Source organism: Strix uralensis, chromosome 6 (genome assembly GCF_047716275.1).
Source record: "Strix uralensis isolate ZFMK-TIS-50842 chromosome 6, bStrUra1, whole genome shotgun sequence".
Classification (NCBI taxonomy): domain Eukaryota; kingdom Metazoa; phylum Chordata; class Aves; order Strigiformes; family Strigidae; genus Strix; species Strix uralensis.
In genome coordinates, this window is record NC_133977.1 from 2,741,053 (window position 1) to 2,760,679 (window position 19,627).

Genomic DNA, 19,627 nt, shown 5'->3' on the forward strand with positions numbered 1-19,627 from the left:
GTGCGTACGACCCAAATCTGGGACTTGATAATACAATTCCCTGTGACAAGATGATCATAAAATATTGGATAAGAATTAAAAACTTACTGCTGACAACTCAGTTACATTCAGTGGCTGTTTGCATGCACTCAGTCGACCCCAATGCAAAGCAGTACCAGTTTTTGTTCCCCTCCGGTGGTGATTTATGTGACTTTCACCTTAGTTCGTATGTGTTGGGTAAGAAGTGCACAAGCAGTCTCAGCTGAGTTGTATCTCAAGTTGTTGTAATGGAATTACTTATAAAATATTTTATGGTATCTACTATTAAAATTGCTTTATATAGTAAGCATATTAATAAAAACTGCATAACTTATTAAGTATTAATGGAGATGGGCTGTGCAGTTTGAGATTAGTATGTGGGTGATTGTTCAAGACACGGGGAGTAGCATGCTGCATATTTAGTTCAGAAGTAGATACTGAGTGTTTACTAGGTCTGTCTTGTGGCATTCCCTGGTGAAATAACATTTAATGTGTATATGCTAAACTTCTGACTAGCTACGGTATTGTAAGGTATAATTTTGGGAACTTTTGCTGAATAATAAAAAATGGGAATCATAGTGCAAGCGCGTATGATTCAACATTTCTACAAAACTGTTGTTAAAATCAAGAGGGTGTAAATCATCCAATTAAGAACTTCCTTATAGTCATTAACTGTCGGTATTTGGTTTCACAAATGCCAAGAGCAAACTATTTAACTTGGACTTAAAAGCCATAGTAAAAGCTGAAGGAGCATACTTGAAAATCCTTTCCCGATAAGAAAGGAAGGGAAATAAATGCTATTCATTGTTTTTTTCCAAGGTGGACAAGACCTGAATTTTTGAATGAATTTTTGACATATCACATTCTCTCTCCTCAGGAAGGCAAACATATTATCTCTTCAGCTTTCATCTGTTATGACTAATCTTAATTTAAAAGCAGCCTTTTAATCTTCAGTTTCAAAACCTGTGTTCACTATATTTTCTTGTACATGCCAGCATTTTCAGGACTCTGGTTTACAAAGCTTGTTCCACACCAAGGTCATAACTTGAGACATTCTAAGACAAAAGTTAATTTCTAAGTAATCTGGACCATTAGTAAATGCTGTGACTTCAAGTTAAAGGAATAGCTTAAAATAGAAGCAGCCAAGTACTTAAGTTTTCTGGAATTCTTTGGTCTTATAAGAAATTTACTGAAACCCCTGTCGGGGGTATAAATGCCAATTAAATGGAAGGATGCACAGGTAGCATCATCCTCATGCAACAATTTGTATCCCCCAGTCTTCAAATACACATTGGGGGCAGTGTTTTGAGGTACTAATGAATAATAGTTGGCTAGATGGCTAGCCTTTTACTAGAGGTCAGAATGCTTACTAACACCACTAATAGAAGTGTTAGCTTAGGTTGATATGCAATGAAACTTGCACGTTTTGGAACTGGAGAAAAAAGATGCACTTCCCCTATTGCCAAAGTTAGATACAGAAGTTGCTAATGCTAGGAATAGCTTGCCTTCAAAGTGGCTAAAAACCCATACAAAACAAAACATGGAAGTCTGCCTAGTGCATATGCAGTAAGCTTGTTTTAATGCTGGTGATAATTAAAGTGTTCTTCTTGGACTGGCTGTCCAGCATTGAACTCTGGTTCTTGCTAGATTTCCTTCTTTCAGCTCCATGTGAACCTTATTTTTCGAAGCAGTCTTGTGTTTTGAATCCTGGGATCTCTTTTCAGTTGATTAAGATGTCTGTTAAGAGCTCAGAGTATGAGGTACTGAGATGTAGACCCTGTTAGATTTCTAGGTGTAGATGCTGTAGTACATAGTGTGGCTTCTTTACGTTGTCCACATTGCAGCATCCATTATTTACTTGCTGCACTAAATTAGCAGATGTTAATGTTCTGAATTTTCCCAAATTACCCATGAGGATTGCTAATAAGGTCTAATAGAGCACTGAGACTGAATTAGCATCTTCTGGACCTATGGTAAATCTGGTGAACTTTTAACTCATTGTAGGAAGTAAGATACAGTTTGGCAGATAAGGCAAATATTTGTAGGTATCTGTCACTAACATGATTTTCCATTCATGGCTGAAGGTTAGTTCTGTGCAACTCTGCCTTCTAGAAAGTAGGAACAAGTTTGGCAAAAATGCTCTGGCAACCAACAGGTAAGATGGAATAAATGGGCATTCATTGGGAGTTGAGGCATCGTTCAGTAGTTAGATGCTGACTAAATCAGAATGAACATACCTATGATTCTAGAGCACTTGCTGGAATTTTTCCTCTTTTTTTTTTTTTCCAGATTGAGCTGTATCTTTCCCAGCTGTGCATTCAGGGATAAAGGAAAAAAGGAGCGTCATATCGGGTTGGTGATGGGTACAGGAAGGGCAAGTATCTGTGTAAGGTTGGCCCTTCACTTCGAGTTGTACCCAACGGATCTTAACCTTGTTGGCTAGATCCATATGTGAAGCTTCTACAGAGTTCTCAGAATAAGGACAAACAAAATACGCTGAAGATTGAAATGCTGTAGGAGTCTGGAAAATAAATTCTTGGTTAAAAAGAGCTTCCATCCTCTTTCTGATCGTGTCGTTGATAGCTAGAAGCTGTCTTAGTACAAGTTGTTTTATTTTTAAGCTAGGCTCCCTGTACCTTTAGAAGATTCATTTAGGACAAATGCTGCCTGGGTATTACAGATGACAATTGTGATAAAGGAAGTAAGCCTGAAGATCATAGTTCAAAGATGACAAGACAGTGTGGATATGCACTGTTCTTTCACTGAAGGGTTTGTGTCACCAGCTTTAGCTCTCTGGTCTGTGTCAAGAGTTACACGCAGCAGTGTGAGAACCATTCCAGGTATACTTCAGTTTACGTGACAGAATTTAGGAATTCTATAAATCGAATTTACTTTTCAGAAAAAAAGTGAGTTAACTGTTTCTAACTTAAAAAAAAGGCGTTAAAAGTAACTATTTCTTCTACAGAGAAGTCAGTTTAGAGTCACCAAAGCAGCCAAAATTAGCAGTTTTATTACCAATACTTAATGTGACACTGGAGTAAGCTGGGGTGGCTGGTGTTGGAATTGCGATGTAACTCAAGGTGAGCAACTGACTTTGGAGCCTGTGGCATGCTGTGTGTGTGCTGAAGTTGGAAACCAGGAGCGGGGCTGTGTTCTCCTTGACTTGATGAGGAATGTGCTGCACGACTTGAACTCTTCTGGATGCTTGACCTTGCTGGATGAATTTGAAAACTCAGTTTGCATCAAGAGAATTATGTGATGGAATGGCTTTGTTTTGCTGTGTATTTATCATAAAAAACTATTGTAGAGCAGAATGTAGCAAAACATTATACAGAGGATTGCTCAGGCTATACAAGTGTATTACTGAAATTATCTGGCAACAAAAACCCCTGAGCTCTGTTGTCCTGAAAATGCATAGCTGATGAAGTTCGTGCTGAAATATCCAAAGGTGATAATGCAGAGCTGTCTGTGCATCTGTTAGGCTTTCCTTGTGGTACCACTGATAAAACAAGTTCTGGGGGAAGATGAAGATGCTCTCCATTGCACTTAATTAGACACGGTCTCCCTGAGTGAAAGCATAGAACAGAATTTCTGATTCATGCTTCTGTGTTACCCATCTTTAAGAAATTGAAGACCTTTAAATGAAGTAACTTCTGAGTTGTCATACCCTACCTGGTCATAACAATTGCTGAAGATTCTTTTGCTTAATTGGCATTCGTTATCTCTTGTTGGCATGTGTGCTTGTCATAGCCCAAGGTGGCTTTCTGACATGACAGCAATTCAGTATGTAAGATTTTCTGTGGATTAACGTACGTGTGCCAGTGTTTCAGTAGTGTTTCTCCCATTATTGTAGTGTTCTGGATCTCACTCGAAATTCACCTTGGGTTCCTAAACTTTGAAGCACTAATAATAACAGAAAAAGTGTTTTCTCAGCTTTCCACAACTTGAGACGGAATAATTAAGCAATACCTGTGTCGACAGGATTATTTGACTTTCTTGTCCAGGTGTGTCGGGTACTCTGCTTCTCATGAGGCTTTTCAGTGGTCCATATAGAGACTTTGCTTTTATTGTATTCAAGGGGTTCAAGTATCTTAGAATATGTATAGAAATTGCCCTTTTGTAAGCTGCTCTTAAAGTACCTGTTGGTTCATCAAGCTTCTGTGATTAGAAAATGGATATGTGCTTTTAAACACATGTTCCATGAACGAAAAAAATCACTGACTGCTGACTTACTGTTTCTGTGAATTTAGATGTGTTTAACATCTCATGAGCAACCGCAGGAGACATCAATATGTAGTGCAGTTTAAGGGCTCTCTGTGCCTATATTGATGAGAAGTTAGTGTGATAGCTTGTAGAAAACACTGTATAAGCAAAAGATTTGGGGGATGAATGGATGAATAGAGGGCAGAAGAGGCACTTTGATAGTCTTTTGTTCTCATGGAGAGCTTTCTGTCTTCTTGATGCCGGGGTGAGGAGAGAAAAGGGTAGGTGCTTGAGGGTACTTTTCTGTTCAGTATACCATACTCTGTGGGTTGGTGGTTAATTTTTCATGATGCACTGATTTTTCTTTTTCTTGTGGAGGTATACAGTTTTTGTAGGAGGTGGCACCCTTCCTAGGAACAGCTGAGTAACTATCCATTGAAGATACCAGATCCTAAATAAGTTAAGAACTTTAGTGTAAAATGAAATACCCTAGAATTAAATTCTGTGAGATGATAAAGCAATATGGTCAGCACAGGCAAGTGAAAAATGGAAAACTGAGCAAAATTTTATGTTACTTCAGCTTAGTAATAGAGGAGTATGCAATCTGCAAGAACCACCTCAGTTTCACAGTATACTCCTTTGTGTTGCAAGATCTGAAGTGTAGGATTTTGAATGCCACCAAAAGTCTCTTTTGGGGAAATTAGTAAAAATCCCAGTGATTTGCTTGGAAAAGGAGCTGAATAGGCAGTTGCGTTCCATCTGCTCTTGCAAAGAAGAACAGACGTGCTAGAGATGTTTACCTCAGAGTGGCACAGCATTATGAAAATCACAAGCAAAACCATAAGCAAGCCAATCTGTTGCACTGGGACACATGAAACCTGCTATTTTAGTCACAGCATGGGAGCAGTTGGAAGGGACCCCTGAAGTTCCTGGGTCTAGCCCCCATGAAAAGTGGGGCCACCTAGGAGCATGGAGACTTTGCCACTTGTCTCAGCGGTCTGTTCTGATCTATGATTACCATGATGAAGTGTGGTGTTACTTTGCTGTTTGGGGTTTTTCTTCCTTTCTCCCAGGATCTAATTGGTATTTCACTTGCTGCCAGCTGTACTTCATTCTGTGCTTGTCCTTTCAGCGTGCACCTCCAAGAAAAGTCCTTTTTATCTTCTACCTTGCCATTAGGTAGCTGTAGATGCTATATCTACCCATAGCTTTGTCCTTCTAAGACTGATGGAAGTATTGTCACATTGAATTAAAAAAACTTCCAGATAAAAAGCATAGGTGTTCTGGGAAATGTCTTCATTGTAGCTGTAGTGGAGAGTCCCTAGTAGCTGTAGGAACTTTGGCATCATAAAATTGTTCATCACTGTCGGCTGACTAAGAGACACCTCCACAGTATTAAAATATTTATAACAAAATAGGCTGAAGTTGCCCTTTAAAATAGTTAATGCCTATTGTCAGTAAAAGAATCCAAGATGAAGCCAGTCACAAAGTGAGTAGGCTTTGCTATTTGAAAGGAAGTAATTTTTAGCTACAACTCTTTTTTCCTCATTTGATCTGGAATAAATGCAGTATCTAGAAAACAGTAGTGTTATGTCAGGTGTTAGTAGTGAAGAGTAGCTCCTGGCTTCCTATTGAAATGACTAATTCAGTTCTTTTATGTGTGATTATTTTTTTAAGTAATTTTGATCATGTGCCTGAATTTTGAAAGATGAAAATTATTAAACATGGCTGAGAAGTATTTCGTAAGAGCAGTTTGATTGCTGGCCTGTTTGCAGCATGTGAAATTTTTGACAGCAATCTCGATTGATTCTTCCATGTTCAATAATGTGTTCATTACAATGGTATTTCCTGAGCAGCTGGGCTTGCTTAGCTTTGGAGCTAAAACAGCAAAAGCAAGGAAGTGAATTTTCCAACCCCCCCCCCTTTTTTTTTTTTGCATGTTAGAAAATTATGTTAATTTTTTTTTATCCTGTTAATGAAATGGCATGGAAACCATTTGAATAATGGGGGAGGGCAAGAGCAGAAGTGGAGGACAGGGAGGAAATGGCACGTTTTATAGTCTTGTGTATGGTGAAAAGGCTGGCCTCAGGAATTAGCTTGTCCTTTCAGAACTAGTCTTATCAAAATTCATAGACGGAGCTGCATTTCCTGATGGTCTCCGAGTTAGTAAGTGCTTCTGTTTCAGGCAGACCTTCTGAAATGGTAAAAGATGAGTTTTCTACATTAAAACTATTTGGTAGGTCTTCAGATAATAGCCAGATTATCTATCGTAACACTTCTTACTGCAACATGATGCAAAAAACAGTATGTGAAATGGTGTATCTGTAGGGGAGACTTTGTGTACTGTCTTACTGCATTAAGACAAATATATATATTTTAAAAGTTGCTGTAAGAAAAGTCTTTCATCAATGGAAAATACTGTTCTTCAGGTTTCAGACTTACGTTCGAGTAGTATCTTTGTCTATTACTTAGAGACAGACTGAACATAGAGAAATCTGTTGAAAGTACTGGAGTGCTGGTATTTAATAGCATTTTCCAGCTGATGTAAACTTGTGTTTCAGATCTCTGCCTCCTGCCACCTATCACCTACTTAACAGTCCTGCAAATCTGAAAGGAAACAGTCCAGCCCCTTCAGCTTCCTTGACTTCTGTCTCACATTGTTGCACCTTCAGTGTAATAAAGGACTTGAAAATTTTCCACTGTATCGTGGTATTTAAACACCTAAAAAAGGTGTGCAGAATCAGTCCCACAGCCTCTTAAAGAGTTATGGAAAAATCTGTGTCTCAGTGGCGCATGATATGTGGTCTGTTGTGTTGGAAATTATTGCAGCACGTGCAGATGCTCGTAACTTGATTTGTTTCTCACGTCTAACCTTGCTGCACTGTGGAGGCTGATACAGGAGAGCAGTAGACCATGTTCTCAAACCCGATGCACACTGAGATAGAGGCCGGAGTTCTGCATGTGCTGAGAAGGTGGCAAAAAGCTTGCTGCTACGACTGCGGCCATTGCTGCTGTGGTCAGCAGCTCCTTGATAGGTGGGGCCAGGAAGACCGTGGTTGTGGTGGGTGGTGGATGGGCCTATAAGAGCCAAAGCTAGCCAGAGGTTTGGTTTGTTCTGGGTTTTTTTAGGGTTTTTTTGGTTGGTTTTGGTCCCCCTCTTCTCCCCCCCCCCTTCCCTTCCAGCTTTAAACTTCCTGTGTCCTGCATTATTTTTGACGAGTCAACTCTGACAGACTTTCAGGCCTATTATTAGCTAGCTTGTACATACAAGCAACTATTATCTGTCACTGGGTCAATGTTTTAAGGATTATTTTCTGGTCTAATTCTAGCCTTCCCTTCTCTTCCTTTCTTCCTTCCGTGGTAGTAGTTCCATTCTCTGGTGGCTGTGCATGGAGCACGCTGAGATACAACAGAAATGTAAGTAATCCTGTACTTGACACAAATATTCATACTACATCACGTAACCTGCTGAAGCCAAAGAAAAGGGGGGCTGTGGTGGACAAGAGAAGGGCTTGTTCAGTATAATTTATGAAGGGCAGAACATGACTAGAGCTGCAAAAGTGGCCGAGCTGTAAAGCTGAAAGTAGGTGTGCAGACACAGCTGCTGGGTAAGTAAAGACTTTAGCAAGCTGCATACGAATTGATCCTGTTTAGGTTCGCTGATTTGCACAGTTTGTCTTCCACTCTATTTTATGTACTTCAGTGCCCCTTGGGTCAGTATGTAGTTTTCTGAAAAGTACCTACCCAAACCCATGATTTCTGTATTTGCTAAACCTTTTTGGCTGCTTGGCTGCAGGATGGCTTGAAAACACTATTACTCAAGTTGATTTCACAATACATGATCTTTACTACTGTACAACGTTTTTGAAAATAGAAGCTTTAAAAAGTTTCAGCAAATGTTAAAAGCTTTTACAGATGTCATGATTTGTGTAGTTACAGAATGGCATTACACAGGCTTTTAATGCAAGTCTTCCGTAACAGAGGTGGCTCATTGAATGCGGTAACTGGAGGGTTAGAGCTCTGAGCAGTTTCCATCAGTCTGCTTTTGTACTGAATCAGAAGGCATGTTTGTGTAATTCCATTACAAAGTCATAGGCTTAGCATGCAGATGCTGTTGATATATGCATACAAAATATATGGTGTATATATAACTGTGGAGAGAGAGAGAGATTTAGTTCTGGAGTAGGCTTGAGTGAAAACCATCACTCCCTTTCTAAAATTGTAAAATGGAGTGTGAAGGTGAAACTGCACCATGGGCTTCTCTTCCCTGAGCTGTGTTCAGTTTGAGAACATGGAGTAGCTGTATCCAGAATGATACCTGTAGTACAAACACCATAGCTGAGAGTCTGTTACCTATGTGTAGATGAGACCAGACTATACTCCCCATTATATGTCTGTTCTTTGCTTTCCATTTTCTTGCCTACAGTTAAAAAATCAGGAGTTAAATATATGCTACATGTTATGACACTTAATTTTGCAGAGAAATGTTGCATACCTAGTTAAAACACTAACATTTTTGGCACTAGTCAAAAGTGTACCCACTGCTCTTGTGCTGTGTCAATACAGGGGTCATAGCATATCAGTCTTTCTTACATTGATGCTTTAAAGTTCATGCTTTTATAGTAGTACCTTTTCATAAAAACTTAAGCCTCTGAATTCATGGCACTTAAGTCTGTCTAGGCTTCATGCAGATAGTAACATGACTTAAAGTACTCAACTAGATTGTTGTTAATGACAAGCTCACATGCTTACAATATTTGTGATATGAAAGTTTAGTGAAAAGTGGTTTCTTGAGTTCTGACATGATTCTTTCCCTTGCTGCAGTGCAGTCTCTTCAAGTGTGCAAATGACTTGAGGTGAAAAGCAGCCTTCCTAAAAATGAGTAACACTGGATAGCTAGCAGGTATCCGGAAATCTTCCTGCTTTGTGAGGTACTGAAACACCATATATAATAAGGAAGAGTTGCAATACTGAGTTAGAGGGACTAGAACTGTGTATTGATGCTGCCTGTCAGAATATTTTACTGTTCATGAGAGGGGGATTAAAAGAAATATATGATAGTCTGAGTTAAAAAGCACTTAGCTTGTAGGGGAAAAAAAAAGGAATAATATCCAAAGTGAGGTAAGGATTTTTTTGAAACTTGTGCTGTTTCTTAGCAAGACAAAGATGGCTTTTATATTTATTAGCTGTGTATTTAAAATGAGATTCTGAAGTGACATTGTATATGAACTTTGATTATTGTTAACAGCCCCCTACAGGAACACCGGGTGTGGGAAAGATGAGTTATCTTCTAGTTCACTCTTGGAAGCTTTGCCTACCAGTAGCTGAAAGGGCAGCTGGGTGACAGGAGCAGTCCTTTCAGGGTGTACCTGCTGATCCTTTTCTGAACATCTATCAGATGGGCAGGGTGTCTTGCTGCTGCTTTTCAATGTCTGAGGTGTTCTGTCTTAGGGAAAAATAGCAAGCAGGTATCATACAGGTTATATTGGCAGTGTACTTAGAAGCAAGTTAAAGTTACAGAATTCATATTTCCAAAGTTATCCTGATGGATAGATGATATGTGTTGGTAGCTTGGCTTAAAGTGGAAGCTGAGTTTCGGGATCATCTGTCAAGTTAACTGAAAGAAGTGGTAACTCTCGTTCCTTCCCAGAGGAGCAGACAAAACTGTGGGTAACTCAGTATTAAGGCTGCAGGGGCAGGGGGAACTTCGAGCAGCTCTGAGTGCCTCCGGATGATGGTCTATAGCGTTACTGCCTGCTGCCTCAGTTTTAGCATTTAATGTTTGCATATGCACTACTGCAGTGATTTGGTTTGGTTTTATACAGTAATCTGGTTCACCTGCAGCCTTTTACTGGAGTTTGCTGACAAATCTATGTGAGCTTTTACTACCCACACACTGAAATGTTGTGATACAGCAGAGCACAAAATGGGGATGGCTTTAATACTGCCCATTCTGTGCCAAAGGCCCTGGGGGAATGGTAAAATTATAAACCAAGTTAACTGTGCCACCTTCACTGGGCAGATTCACCACTGTGAAAATTCACCATGTAGCTATCAGGACAGGGGTACTACATGCTTTAGTGTCTTAGCTTAAAGGATTAATGAAGGGAAAAATGTAGTTTCTACAGTCTGCTTTATTTTTGCCTGCTCTGCTGCTTCAGTTAAGTTCTATAGCAGCAGAAGGCTGCAACTCTTCTGTCAGATGATGTGATTGAAAAAAACCTTTACTTAAAATAGGAAGATGAACCTTGCGTACTTAATTCTCTGGATGTCTGTTTAGTGAGAAGATAACTCAGGACTCTGTTCAGTAGAAATCCAGCTGCAGTCAGGTGTTTTGTTTTTAAGTTGAAGAGAAGCAGATGGATAGGCAAAATACATTAATTGTAATGGCTTGAGCAGCTTGAGGGCAGAAATCAGGAGGATCTCAGTCATGCAGAAAAACTGAAGACTTTTTGTGCTTTTCCCCTTTAAAAAATGTTTTTGTTCTGTTCTTTTAAGTGAATTGCAGTGATGAAATCTGCCACACTTGCGCATCAGAAATTATATGCAATTTGGAATTTGCTTGACGCTGATAAGTAAATTTTTTAAAGCAGTATCTGTAGTGTGTATCATGGTAAAAAAAAGATCATAACTGATTTAACTCCTCATTTTTTCTCCTTTCCCCCTCACTCATCTTTAATGAATGGGTATGAGTCAAAGGGATTTCATTATTATATGTATTTTATAAAATAATATAGTCGTATGAAGCATGAGCCTTTTAGGCTATGAATTACATAATAGATATAATCTATATGAAAGGAAGTACTAAAATCTGCACTTAGAAATTAAAAGTATTGTAAACTGTATTATCCCATATGGTATAATAGCCCTGGTGATAAGACACATCATCTTGGAGTAGCGATGCCAACCTTTTGAAGTTTGAAAGCACCCTGAGTTTTCGTGAGGAACCACTGTTGCAGTTGGTAGGATTTCTGTTCAGATGCTGAGACCTTTGTCTAAGGACAGCTGGAGCTTTCCAGGGTATTTTCTTACGAGTCTCTAAGACCTTCTATAACGCTGTATGTTCGTTCTGTATTGGCTTTTCTCGAAGCGGTTAACCAGGTGAAGCTGATGCCTGGTACCCTGTGACCCCCCCCCTTAGAGATCTCTGCGATGGATGGGAGGCATATTTAAGTGTTAAGGGCTTTGAATGGGCTTGCTGCAGCCTCATTTTCCCTTCAATACAGACATGGAAACGTTTTGTTTCTCTCCTGGTGAGAGTAAGACAAATGATTGAGTTGCATTTTTACTACACATCCCATCACCCTTATTCCCTTTCCTGCTCAGCATCCAATGTTTTTAGGACAGCAATGTGATTTCATTGTGCTGACAGTAAGATCATTATTGACAGCAAATGCTGACTTCTCGCTGGTAGCTCCTATTCTCTGTATTGTTGCGAGAGGTCTCTGTTCTTCATCTTGGTAAAGAATTGCCTACAGTGAATTCAGGCCTGTTTTAATGGACAAGTGCGTAGTGACAGAAGAACACAGATCAGTGGCTTAATGCAAACCCTGTGGCTTGAGAGAGACCTTGAGTTTGGTCTCTGTATTGCTGGTACCCTCCAGCACAATGTTGTTCTCATCCAGATGCCTTCTCTTGTTTCCTCATTGAACACTGATCTGTAATGACAAACAGCGGATGGAGCACAGTATTTCTAGAAGAGAGAAGTGAAATCACATCTGAATTACTGTAAGAATTGTTCAGGTGACCTAATTTCGTCTTCCACAATCAATTTGTCAAAGGAACGATACTGTGTGTCTGGAGTTTAACCTGCAGTGTGCAAAACTATAAAATTTAGGTCCACTTTTCTTAAAACAAACAGTGAGAGGAGTGAATATTTGAATGATCAGAAGGTGTTCAATAAAAAGCAAAACATAGGCATACAAACAAGCAGCATCACAAGAATTGTGCACCCCTAAAGGTTTCAGCAAAACAGGCTAACCTGTCGAGGCTGTCTCAGGATTGAGATTTTAATGCTCAGATGCTACCGGTATGAAAGGCATATGTTTCTCCTTTTCTGGACTTTTACATTTGAATGGTGGTTGTGTGGAATCTGCTGGTGGAATGTGAAACTCTCATAAGATATTAAGAATAAGGAGTTAAAGAATGACGCCGGAGTCTTTTTTCAAAGAGTTCTTGGGAAAAGCGAAAATGCAAAACCTATTTTACATCACTTTTAACAACACAAGAATTCTTTGCTTTATAACGTCAGTACCAGTAATACTAGTTGTTTACAGTGAACTTGCTTTACAGTTGTCAGAGAATAATCACGCTTCTCCTCCCAGCGTGGTTGTCTCTGCAGTTGTTCATGCTCAGCAGTCAGTGCTGTGTGCTGGTGACCCGGTCAGCAATGATACGAAACTCAACAATATAATTCAGAATGGGAAGCTATGAATGCTGTATTCACAGGGCTTTCTCAGCACTTTTCCTGATCATCTTAGGTTTTGTCTTTTTTTTTTTTTTAATCTGGAGTATCTTAATTTGTGGCTTCCTTTTAACCGTGCACAGTGTCTCACTCGAGATGCAGCTGGTACTGCAGCACTGCGGTGTTAAAGCAAGCTGTGCAAGGCAGAAGTCCATGTGAAGATTGCTTGATGTATTTGAGACACCCGTGCTGCCTGTGTTTCACTGTGTCAATTAAAATAAATGATTGGGTTTTGTTGCTGAAAACTGTGAGACTCTAAATTATAGTAGAGTGCTTCTCTTATGTGGAGCATGTTTATGCATTTTGAGTCATCAGGCTGGGTTTTACTAGTTTGCTGGCGGTGTTGTGAGATGAGCTTGCTGTGCATTGAATATTCCACATATTCAAAAGGCTTTACGTTGCCTCTAGAGGTGCACTGGGGTTTGGTTTTGTTGATGATGAGGGTCTTCAAAGTAGTGTAGATAGGCTTGACCTCGGCAGTAGAATGAAAAATGGCAAACAGGACCTGTTAATGGCTACACCAAATGGAAGATTTACATGGTGCTGCTTCTCAGTGTGCGTATCTCAGAGGGACAGTAAGGCTTCGTCAAGCAAAATACTTCGGGGGTATTTCATGTACTTGGCAGAAGGTAATACAGCAATCTGCAGGCTTTGAGTTGGGTAGGATAAATGAAGGGTATCTACTCTTGTGTTGTCAGATCCTGTCGGTGGACCTGACAGCTTTCAGAGGCCCCGTATTTATTGTGCGTGTGCGTCGCGCTCTGCGCTTCCAAGAATAAAAGGTAACTGGGAGCTGCTGCCGAGGGCCCTTCAGGACACACGGCGTAGGCTTTAAGCCAAATGACTTGTTTGGGTTGGCTGCCGTGGCTCCTGGCTGCTCTTGTCCCAGGGCCTGAGGGACTTCTCCTGCTCTGGGACCGGATCTGTGCTAATTGCACGTCGGGAGGAGAAGTCGGGCAGGAGGCGACGCGCCGTTGCGGCTCGAGCCGCTTGGATCCCAGCCTGGTTGGGGTGGGCGCAGCGCAGCCATGCCACACACCAGCTGCGGGCAGGATCCCTCCAGTTAGTGCTGAGGCCTCCGTGGTCATTTTGGGGCTCTTACTATTAAATATTAAATCCCTTATTCTGTAAATTATGGCCCTGCTCTAAGATAACCCGGTGTTGTATGGCCAACTGATGACAGGTTTCTTAAAGCTGGTGGTGGTTCTCTGTCCGGCGGTGAAGAGGGATGGCAGGACCTGCAGGTGATGGTCTCTGGTCGCCCACCAAAGTCGGCTGCGTGACTAGAAGTTGCAGGGTGGCAAGTTGTGATGAGTAGTCCACTCCAGCAGCAGAGCAACCTCCGAGTATGTCTTTACTACCTGTAGAAGAGCTGTTGCAGTATCTCGAACCTGAGGATCGATGTAAATATTTCCCCCGCAGGCGGGACGGTAGCCCAGGGCTCGCAGAACAGCCCCCGCCCGGGCCAGCCCCGAGCAGGGGCAGAAGCGGCGGGGGGGGTGTGGGGGGTGTGGGGGTGTGTGTCGCCCCCGGCGGGGAGAGGGGGACGGGGGCGGGGGGTCGACTCGGCCCGGCGCCGGCCCGGGAGGGCTGCGGGGAGGGTTGGAGGAATGCGCCGGCTGTTTGTCTGCGCTTAAAAGTGGTGCCTCTGAAGGGGTCTGTCAGCTCGGGAGGGTGAAAAATGGTCGCTCCCGCGGCGGGTACGAGCCCGCTTCCCCGGAGCGGCGCGCTGGAAAGCTCGGCCCGGACTCGGCCGGAGGATGCGCTCGGTAAATCGGGAATGTCAGTGCCCTGCGCTGGGCTACAGTGGCTGACGGCTAGCGGCTTTCAGTATTCAGCATCCAGTAGAGTCTGTATCTCTTTATTATTATTATTATTATTATTCCCGTATTTCCCATCAGATGCATTTTTCATAATAAGTTCTCGCCCCCCTTTAAGAAATACATATTGGAAATGGTCTTTTGGATGTCAGAGAAATGGAGAAATCAACTGTCATCCTATGGTCGTGAACAGGCATTTTACAAGGAATGGGAAACTTTCTGGCTGGTTAAGTGTGAGCTCGTGTTTGGTTGTTCTTAAGGCTTTCTCTAGGGTTTGTCTTGATCAGGTATCTGCTGAAAATATATGTACAAATCTGTTCTGTCATGAATAGAGCAAAGATGAATAATAAATGTTAATTATTCAGCGTTAAAGACAACAGTGTCTGTCATATAGAATAGAATCACAGAATGGTTGGGGTTGGAAGGGACCTTCAAAGACCATCTAGTCCCAACCCCCCTGCCCCAGGCAGGGACACCTTCCACTAGCCCAGGTTGCCCAAAGCCCCGTCCAACCCGGCCTTGAACCCTTCCAGGGAGGGGGCAGCCACAGCTTCTCTGGGCAACCTGTGCCAGGGCCTCACCACCCTCACAGGGAACAATTTCTTCCTTCTAGCTAATCTCAATCTCCCCTCTTCCAGTTTAAAACCGTTACCTCTCATCCTATCCTACACTCCCTGATGCAGAGTCCCTCCCCATCTTTCCTGTAGCCCTTTTCAGTACTGGGAGGCCGCTCTAAGGTCTCCCTGGAGCCTTCTCTTCTCCAGCTGAACCCCCCCAACTGTCTCAGCCTGTCCTCACAGGGGGGTGCTCCAGCCCCCTGAGCATCTTCATGGCCTCCTCTGGACCCACTCAAGCAGGTCCGTGTCCTTCTGATGTTGGTGCTCCCAGAGCTGGACACAGCACTGCAGGGGGGTCTCATGAGAGTGGAGCAGAGGGGGAGAATCCCCTCCCTCGCCCTGCTGGCCACACTTCTCTTGATGCAGCCCAGGGCACGGTTGGCTTTCTGGGCTGTGAGCGCACATTGCTGGCTCACAGTCAGTTTTCCATCCACTGCTACCCCCAAGTCCTTCTCCTTGGGGCTGCTCTCAATCCGCTCATCACCCAGCCTGTATTTGTGCTTGGGATTGCCCCGACCCATGTGCAGGACCTTGCACTTGGCCTTGTTGAACTCCATGAGGTTCACATGGTCCCACCTCTCCAGCCTGTCCAGGTCCCTCTGGATGGCACATCCCTTCCCTCCAGCGTGTCGGCCGCACCACACAGCTCGGTGTCCTTGGAGAACTTGCTGAGGGTGCCTCGATCCCACTGTCCATGTCACCATGTCCATTTCTGGAGAAGTGAGGTACATCAGCCATTCACTGCGTTCCAGCTGGTAACGGATCTGCAGTGTGTATTGCAGGAGCCCGGTGTCATCAATAAACCAGTGTGTATAGTAGGTGGAATCCGGAGCGTCCTTCATTCTTGGCTGCATCTGGTGTGAGCGCACAGCCTCCCCCTGGGACTGCTCCTGAGGACACGTCCTGCCCAGCTCACACCACGTGTCTCTCGCAGTCTGGAACCGTGGTACTTGTCTGGGGAGCACCCGAGGAGAAGCTTTTGCCTTCTCTGCTGTCTTCTGTCTGATTTTTTTTTTTTTTTTTTTTTTAAGCCATCCTGGGAGTGAATTGGCTTGACAGCTTTGGGGTTCTCTTCTGTTTGAGTTACATTTTCACTTTCCTTCATTTTTACATGCTTGCTGGTTTTGAACCTTACCGGCATTGCTAAAGGGTTTTTGATTGCAGACTTGGAAGGAATGTACAAGACGGTTAAAGGTAGTTTTTGAAGCTTGGCTTTTAAAAATGCTTGGAACCTAGAAACCTTACTCCTAATATTTTTTAATTTCTGGTGTCTGTTATTGTGACTTAGTAATGGCTTTTTTTAATGCAGGAATCTATCAGTTGTTAATATCTTCAGTATCTCTGATCCGGACTGCTTGAGAGTTGTGAAGCTGGGTGTGACAGGAGTGCCTATCCCCCTGTCTTCCAGCTCCGTAAAAGAACCAGGTTCTGTTGAAACCAGCAGCGGTGAAGTGGGTCAGTTTTTTGTGTGACTAACCATATAGTGATGTGGCTTTTTAATTGTGCAAAGTGTTATGGTTAGCAAACATTTATTTAGGGACAAGCCCAGTTGTCACAGATGAAGAATAAATAAATTCTGGGTCATTTTGACTCTTCAGTGTTAGGAAGGATTCATCCTGCATCCCAGATTTGGGGATGCTGAGCTCGGCGGGGGGATCTAAGGCTTGATCTGAGCTCGTGGGCCCGGGTCCACCCTGGGCTGTAGGCTGGGAAGAGCGAGGTGTAACTCCATCGCTCCCCTTCAAGGGGGGATGTGGAGGAGGGAAACCAGGTGGGGCCGGAGTCTCTGCCCGCCCCCCGCCTGCGGGCCGTGCCTCGCCGCTCTCCTCCCGCTCCGGGGCGGGCGGGACTCCAGGCCGGCGCTTGGGCGAGCCCGGGCCCTGCTGCCGCCGCCCGCCCGCCCCGGCGCTGCTCTGCTCCGCCCCGCTCCGCGCCGCTCCGCGCCGCGCTGCCCGCCCAGGGGCGTGCGCCTGGGGCCGGGCGCTCCCGCACCCCCCGCGCCGGGCAGCCGCGGCGCTTGCGGCTCCAAGACGGCCCCTTCCAACCCAGCCGGGGCAGCGGGCTGCCGCTGCCCGCCGCTCCGCCAGCCTGAGGACGGAGATTAAGCGGATTTACACGGCGGAGGAGGGAGGGGGGGGAAAAAAAGAAGAAAAAAAAAAAAAAAGAAAAAAAGACGCAAGATCCGCGAATGTGCAGCCTGGCTGTAAACAATGAAATTGAAGGCTGCCGCGGCTCTAATCCCCTGACTACCGGACCCTGCTTCTCCCCAGCAATGCATTTTGGGATCCGCAGGAGGATGCAGGCGGCTGCTGCCTGGATTTAACTCGTCCCTCGGTGGCCCTTCGCCCGCGGCCGGGGGGGCTGGATGGCGCTTCCAGGGCCGCCGGCCGCCGGCGGGCAGCGCAGCCGGCGCGGAGCCGCTGAGGCGGGGGCCGCCTGACCCCGGCGGGGTGCCTCCCCGAGCGGGGCGTGCCACCGGCGGATATTCTGTTTTCATTCCATTTGATTTTTGTATCGGGTTGCGGTGGTTTTGTGCTTCTTCGTCGTTCCAGCCACCCCCGTTTCTCCGGCACGGCCATCCCCGGCGGCGGGCGGGCGGGCAGCGCTGCCCGGGCCGGCGGCTGCCGCCCGAGGGGAGGAGAGCCCCGCGGGGAGCCATGTATCTTCTGGACAGCAGCGAGCCGCCGGCCGCCGCCGCCTCGCCGGAGAGGATGCAGCGGGGCACCCCGCCGAGGAAGACCGTCTACCGCATCTCCGTGACCATGGTGAAGAAGGAGCTGCTGGGGCCGGAGAGCGGCCATCCCGGCCCGGAGCTGCCCCGCCGCGGCCGCCGCGGGGGGAGCCGCCCGCCGGGCTCCTCCAGCCTCACCAGAGCCGGGCTGCTGCTGGTGGAGGAGGAGGAGGGTGAGGAGGAGGGCGAGGAGCGGGACCGCGTCCCCAGCCCCGGCGGCTTCCGCAACTTCAGGACCCTCAGCACGGGGCAGCTGGAGCTGGGCCGCCTCAAGGTGCCGCGGCGAGCGGGGCCGCCCTTCCCCGCCGGGCCCGGCCCCGGGGCACCGCGGGGCGGCCCTTCCCCGGCGGACAGTGGCGGGGAGCCGGCGGCCGCCGGTGGCGGGGCTGCAGCCGCAGCCTCCCCTGAGGAGGAGGAGGATGGGGGGCCGGGGGCCCGCGGCCCGCCCTCCGGCCGCTCGGCCGAGGCGGCGGGGGAGCGGGGGCAGAGCCCCTGGCGGCAGCCGGGCCTGCTGCGGCGGAGCTTCAGCTTCAGGCACCGGAGCGGCGGCGGGGAGCAGCCGCGGGTGCGGGCTCCGGGCCGGGTGCGGCGGCACAGCAGCTCCGGCTGCCTGCCCGGGCCGCCGCCGAGCCCGGGGCCCGGCCCGCAGGGTTCGCCGCCCGCCGCGCCCCCCGAGAAGCGCAACACGCTGGACGTGGGCGAGGTGTTGAGCCAAGCGGACCCGCTCGCCCGGCTGGAGCGCTGGGAGCGCAGCAAGAGCAAGAACCGGACCCTGGATAACAGCGATCTGCAGCGGCTCTCCGAGAGGCTGGGCCGGGAGGGCCCCGCCGCCGCCCCGGAGCACCGGCTGCTCCGCTTCTTCAGCGGCATCTTCGCCCGCAAAGACGGCCCCACCGCCCTCTTCGGCAGCCCCCACGGGCGGTCCCCTCGCAGCAGCTTCTCCAGGTCCAGGGCTTATTTTAGCAGCCTCAGGAGAGCCACCGTGGACATGCAGTCTAGCTCCGAGAGCATCAACGGGTCCCCCCACAAAGGTGCCCTTCCTTGTCTCATCTCGGGGGGTGGTGGTGGGGGCGTGTTTGCTGCAGAGCTCCGAGGCGCTGGTGGGATGGATGAAAGGGCCTTTCAGGTGAGGAGAGGGAGATGCTGCCCTGGGACACGCGGTGGTTGTCCCCAGTAGCGGATATGGCAGTTCTGAAGCGTGTGGCAGTGCTTTCATCTCAGGTGCGTGGCCTAGCAGCTTTGAGGAGGGCAGGTGAGGCTGCGTGCCTCCTGACACAAAAAGCACTTTCTGGGTTGGTGGATCGTGCGTTCTAGGAGCGCTGAGGCAGGCGAGTGTAGATTGTTTAATTATGGAGTGGAAGCTGAACTCTGGTGCTGCTGTATGTAGGTCACTGGGTGGCCCGGTGCTGCGCAGCACGGGGACTTTCCCCTTTTGGAAAGACTTTTGTAATCCTAAAGATGGGTTATGGTGGTCAGAAATACACCTGCTGCCTATGGAGAAGTACGTGAATACTGATGTACATGTATTGTAAATCCTAAACCTCTTCTGTCACAAAAGAACTTAAACCGAGTTTGGTGTTTTTTAAAAAACAGCACAAACTCAGAGGCCATGCTCTTTGAATTACTTTATATAGCTGCGTACAAATATTTAACTAGCCAAAGCGTTGCTAATGTCAGATGGAAATCAGATTGGGAATTTTGGGGTTTGTGAATCCCTAGGATACAAGAAAAACTTGAAAATTAACCTTATTGTGGGATGGAAGTCAAGAGCTGA

The 19,627-nt window shown here is 46.0% G+C and overlaps 1 protein-coding gene across 9 annotated transcripts in view; it reads left to right on the plus strand.

Annotated features, from left to right (window-relative positions):
• Positions 1-19,627, plus strand: part of AGAP1 (ArfGAP with GTPase domain, ankyrin repeat and PH domain 1) — a 398,735-nt gene that overhangs the window by 70,778 nt on the left and 308,330 nt on the right. The window contains exon 1 of one of the 9 annotated variants that reach the window (XM_074872504.1): positions 17,372-18,884. The exons of the other annotated variants lie outside the window; for them this stretch is intronic. Within the exon in view, the coding sequence (XP_074728605.1) occupies positions 17,780-18,884 (1,105 nt within the window). The 5' untranslated portion in view covers positions 17,372-17,779. Of the gene's footprint in view, positions 1-17,371; positions 18,885-19,627 lie in introns of those variants that run through there. 9 annotated transcript variants of the gene reach the window in all.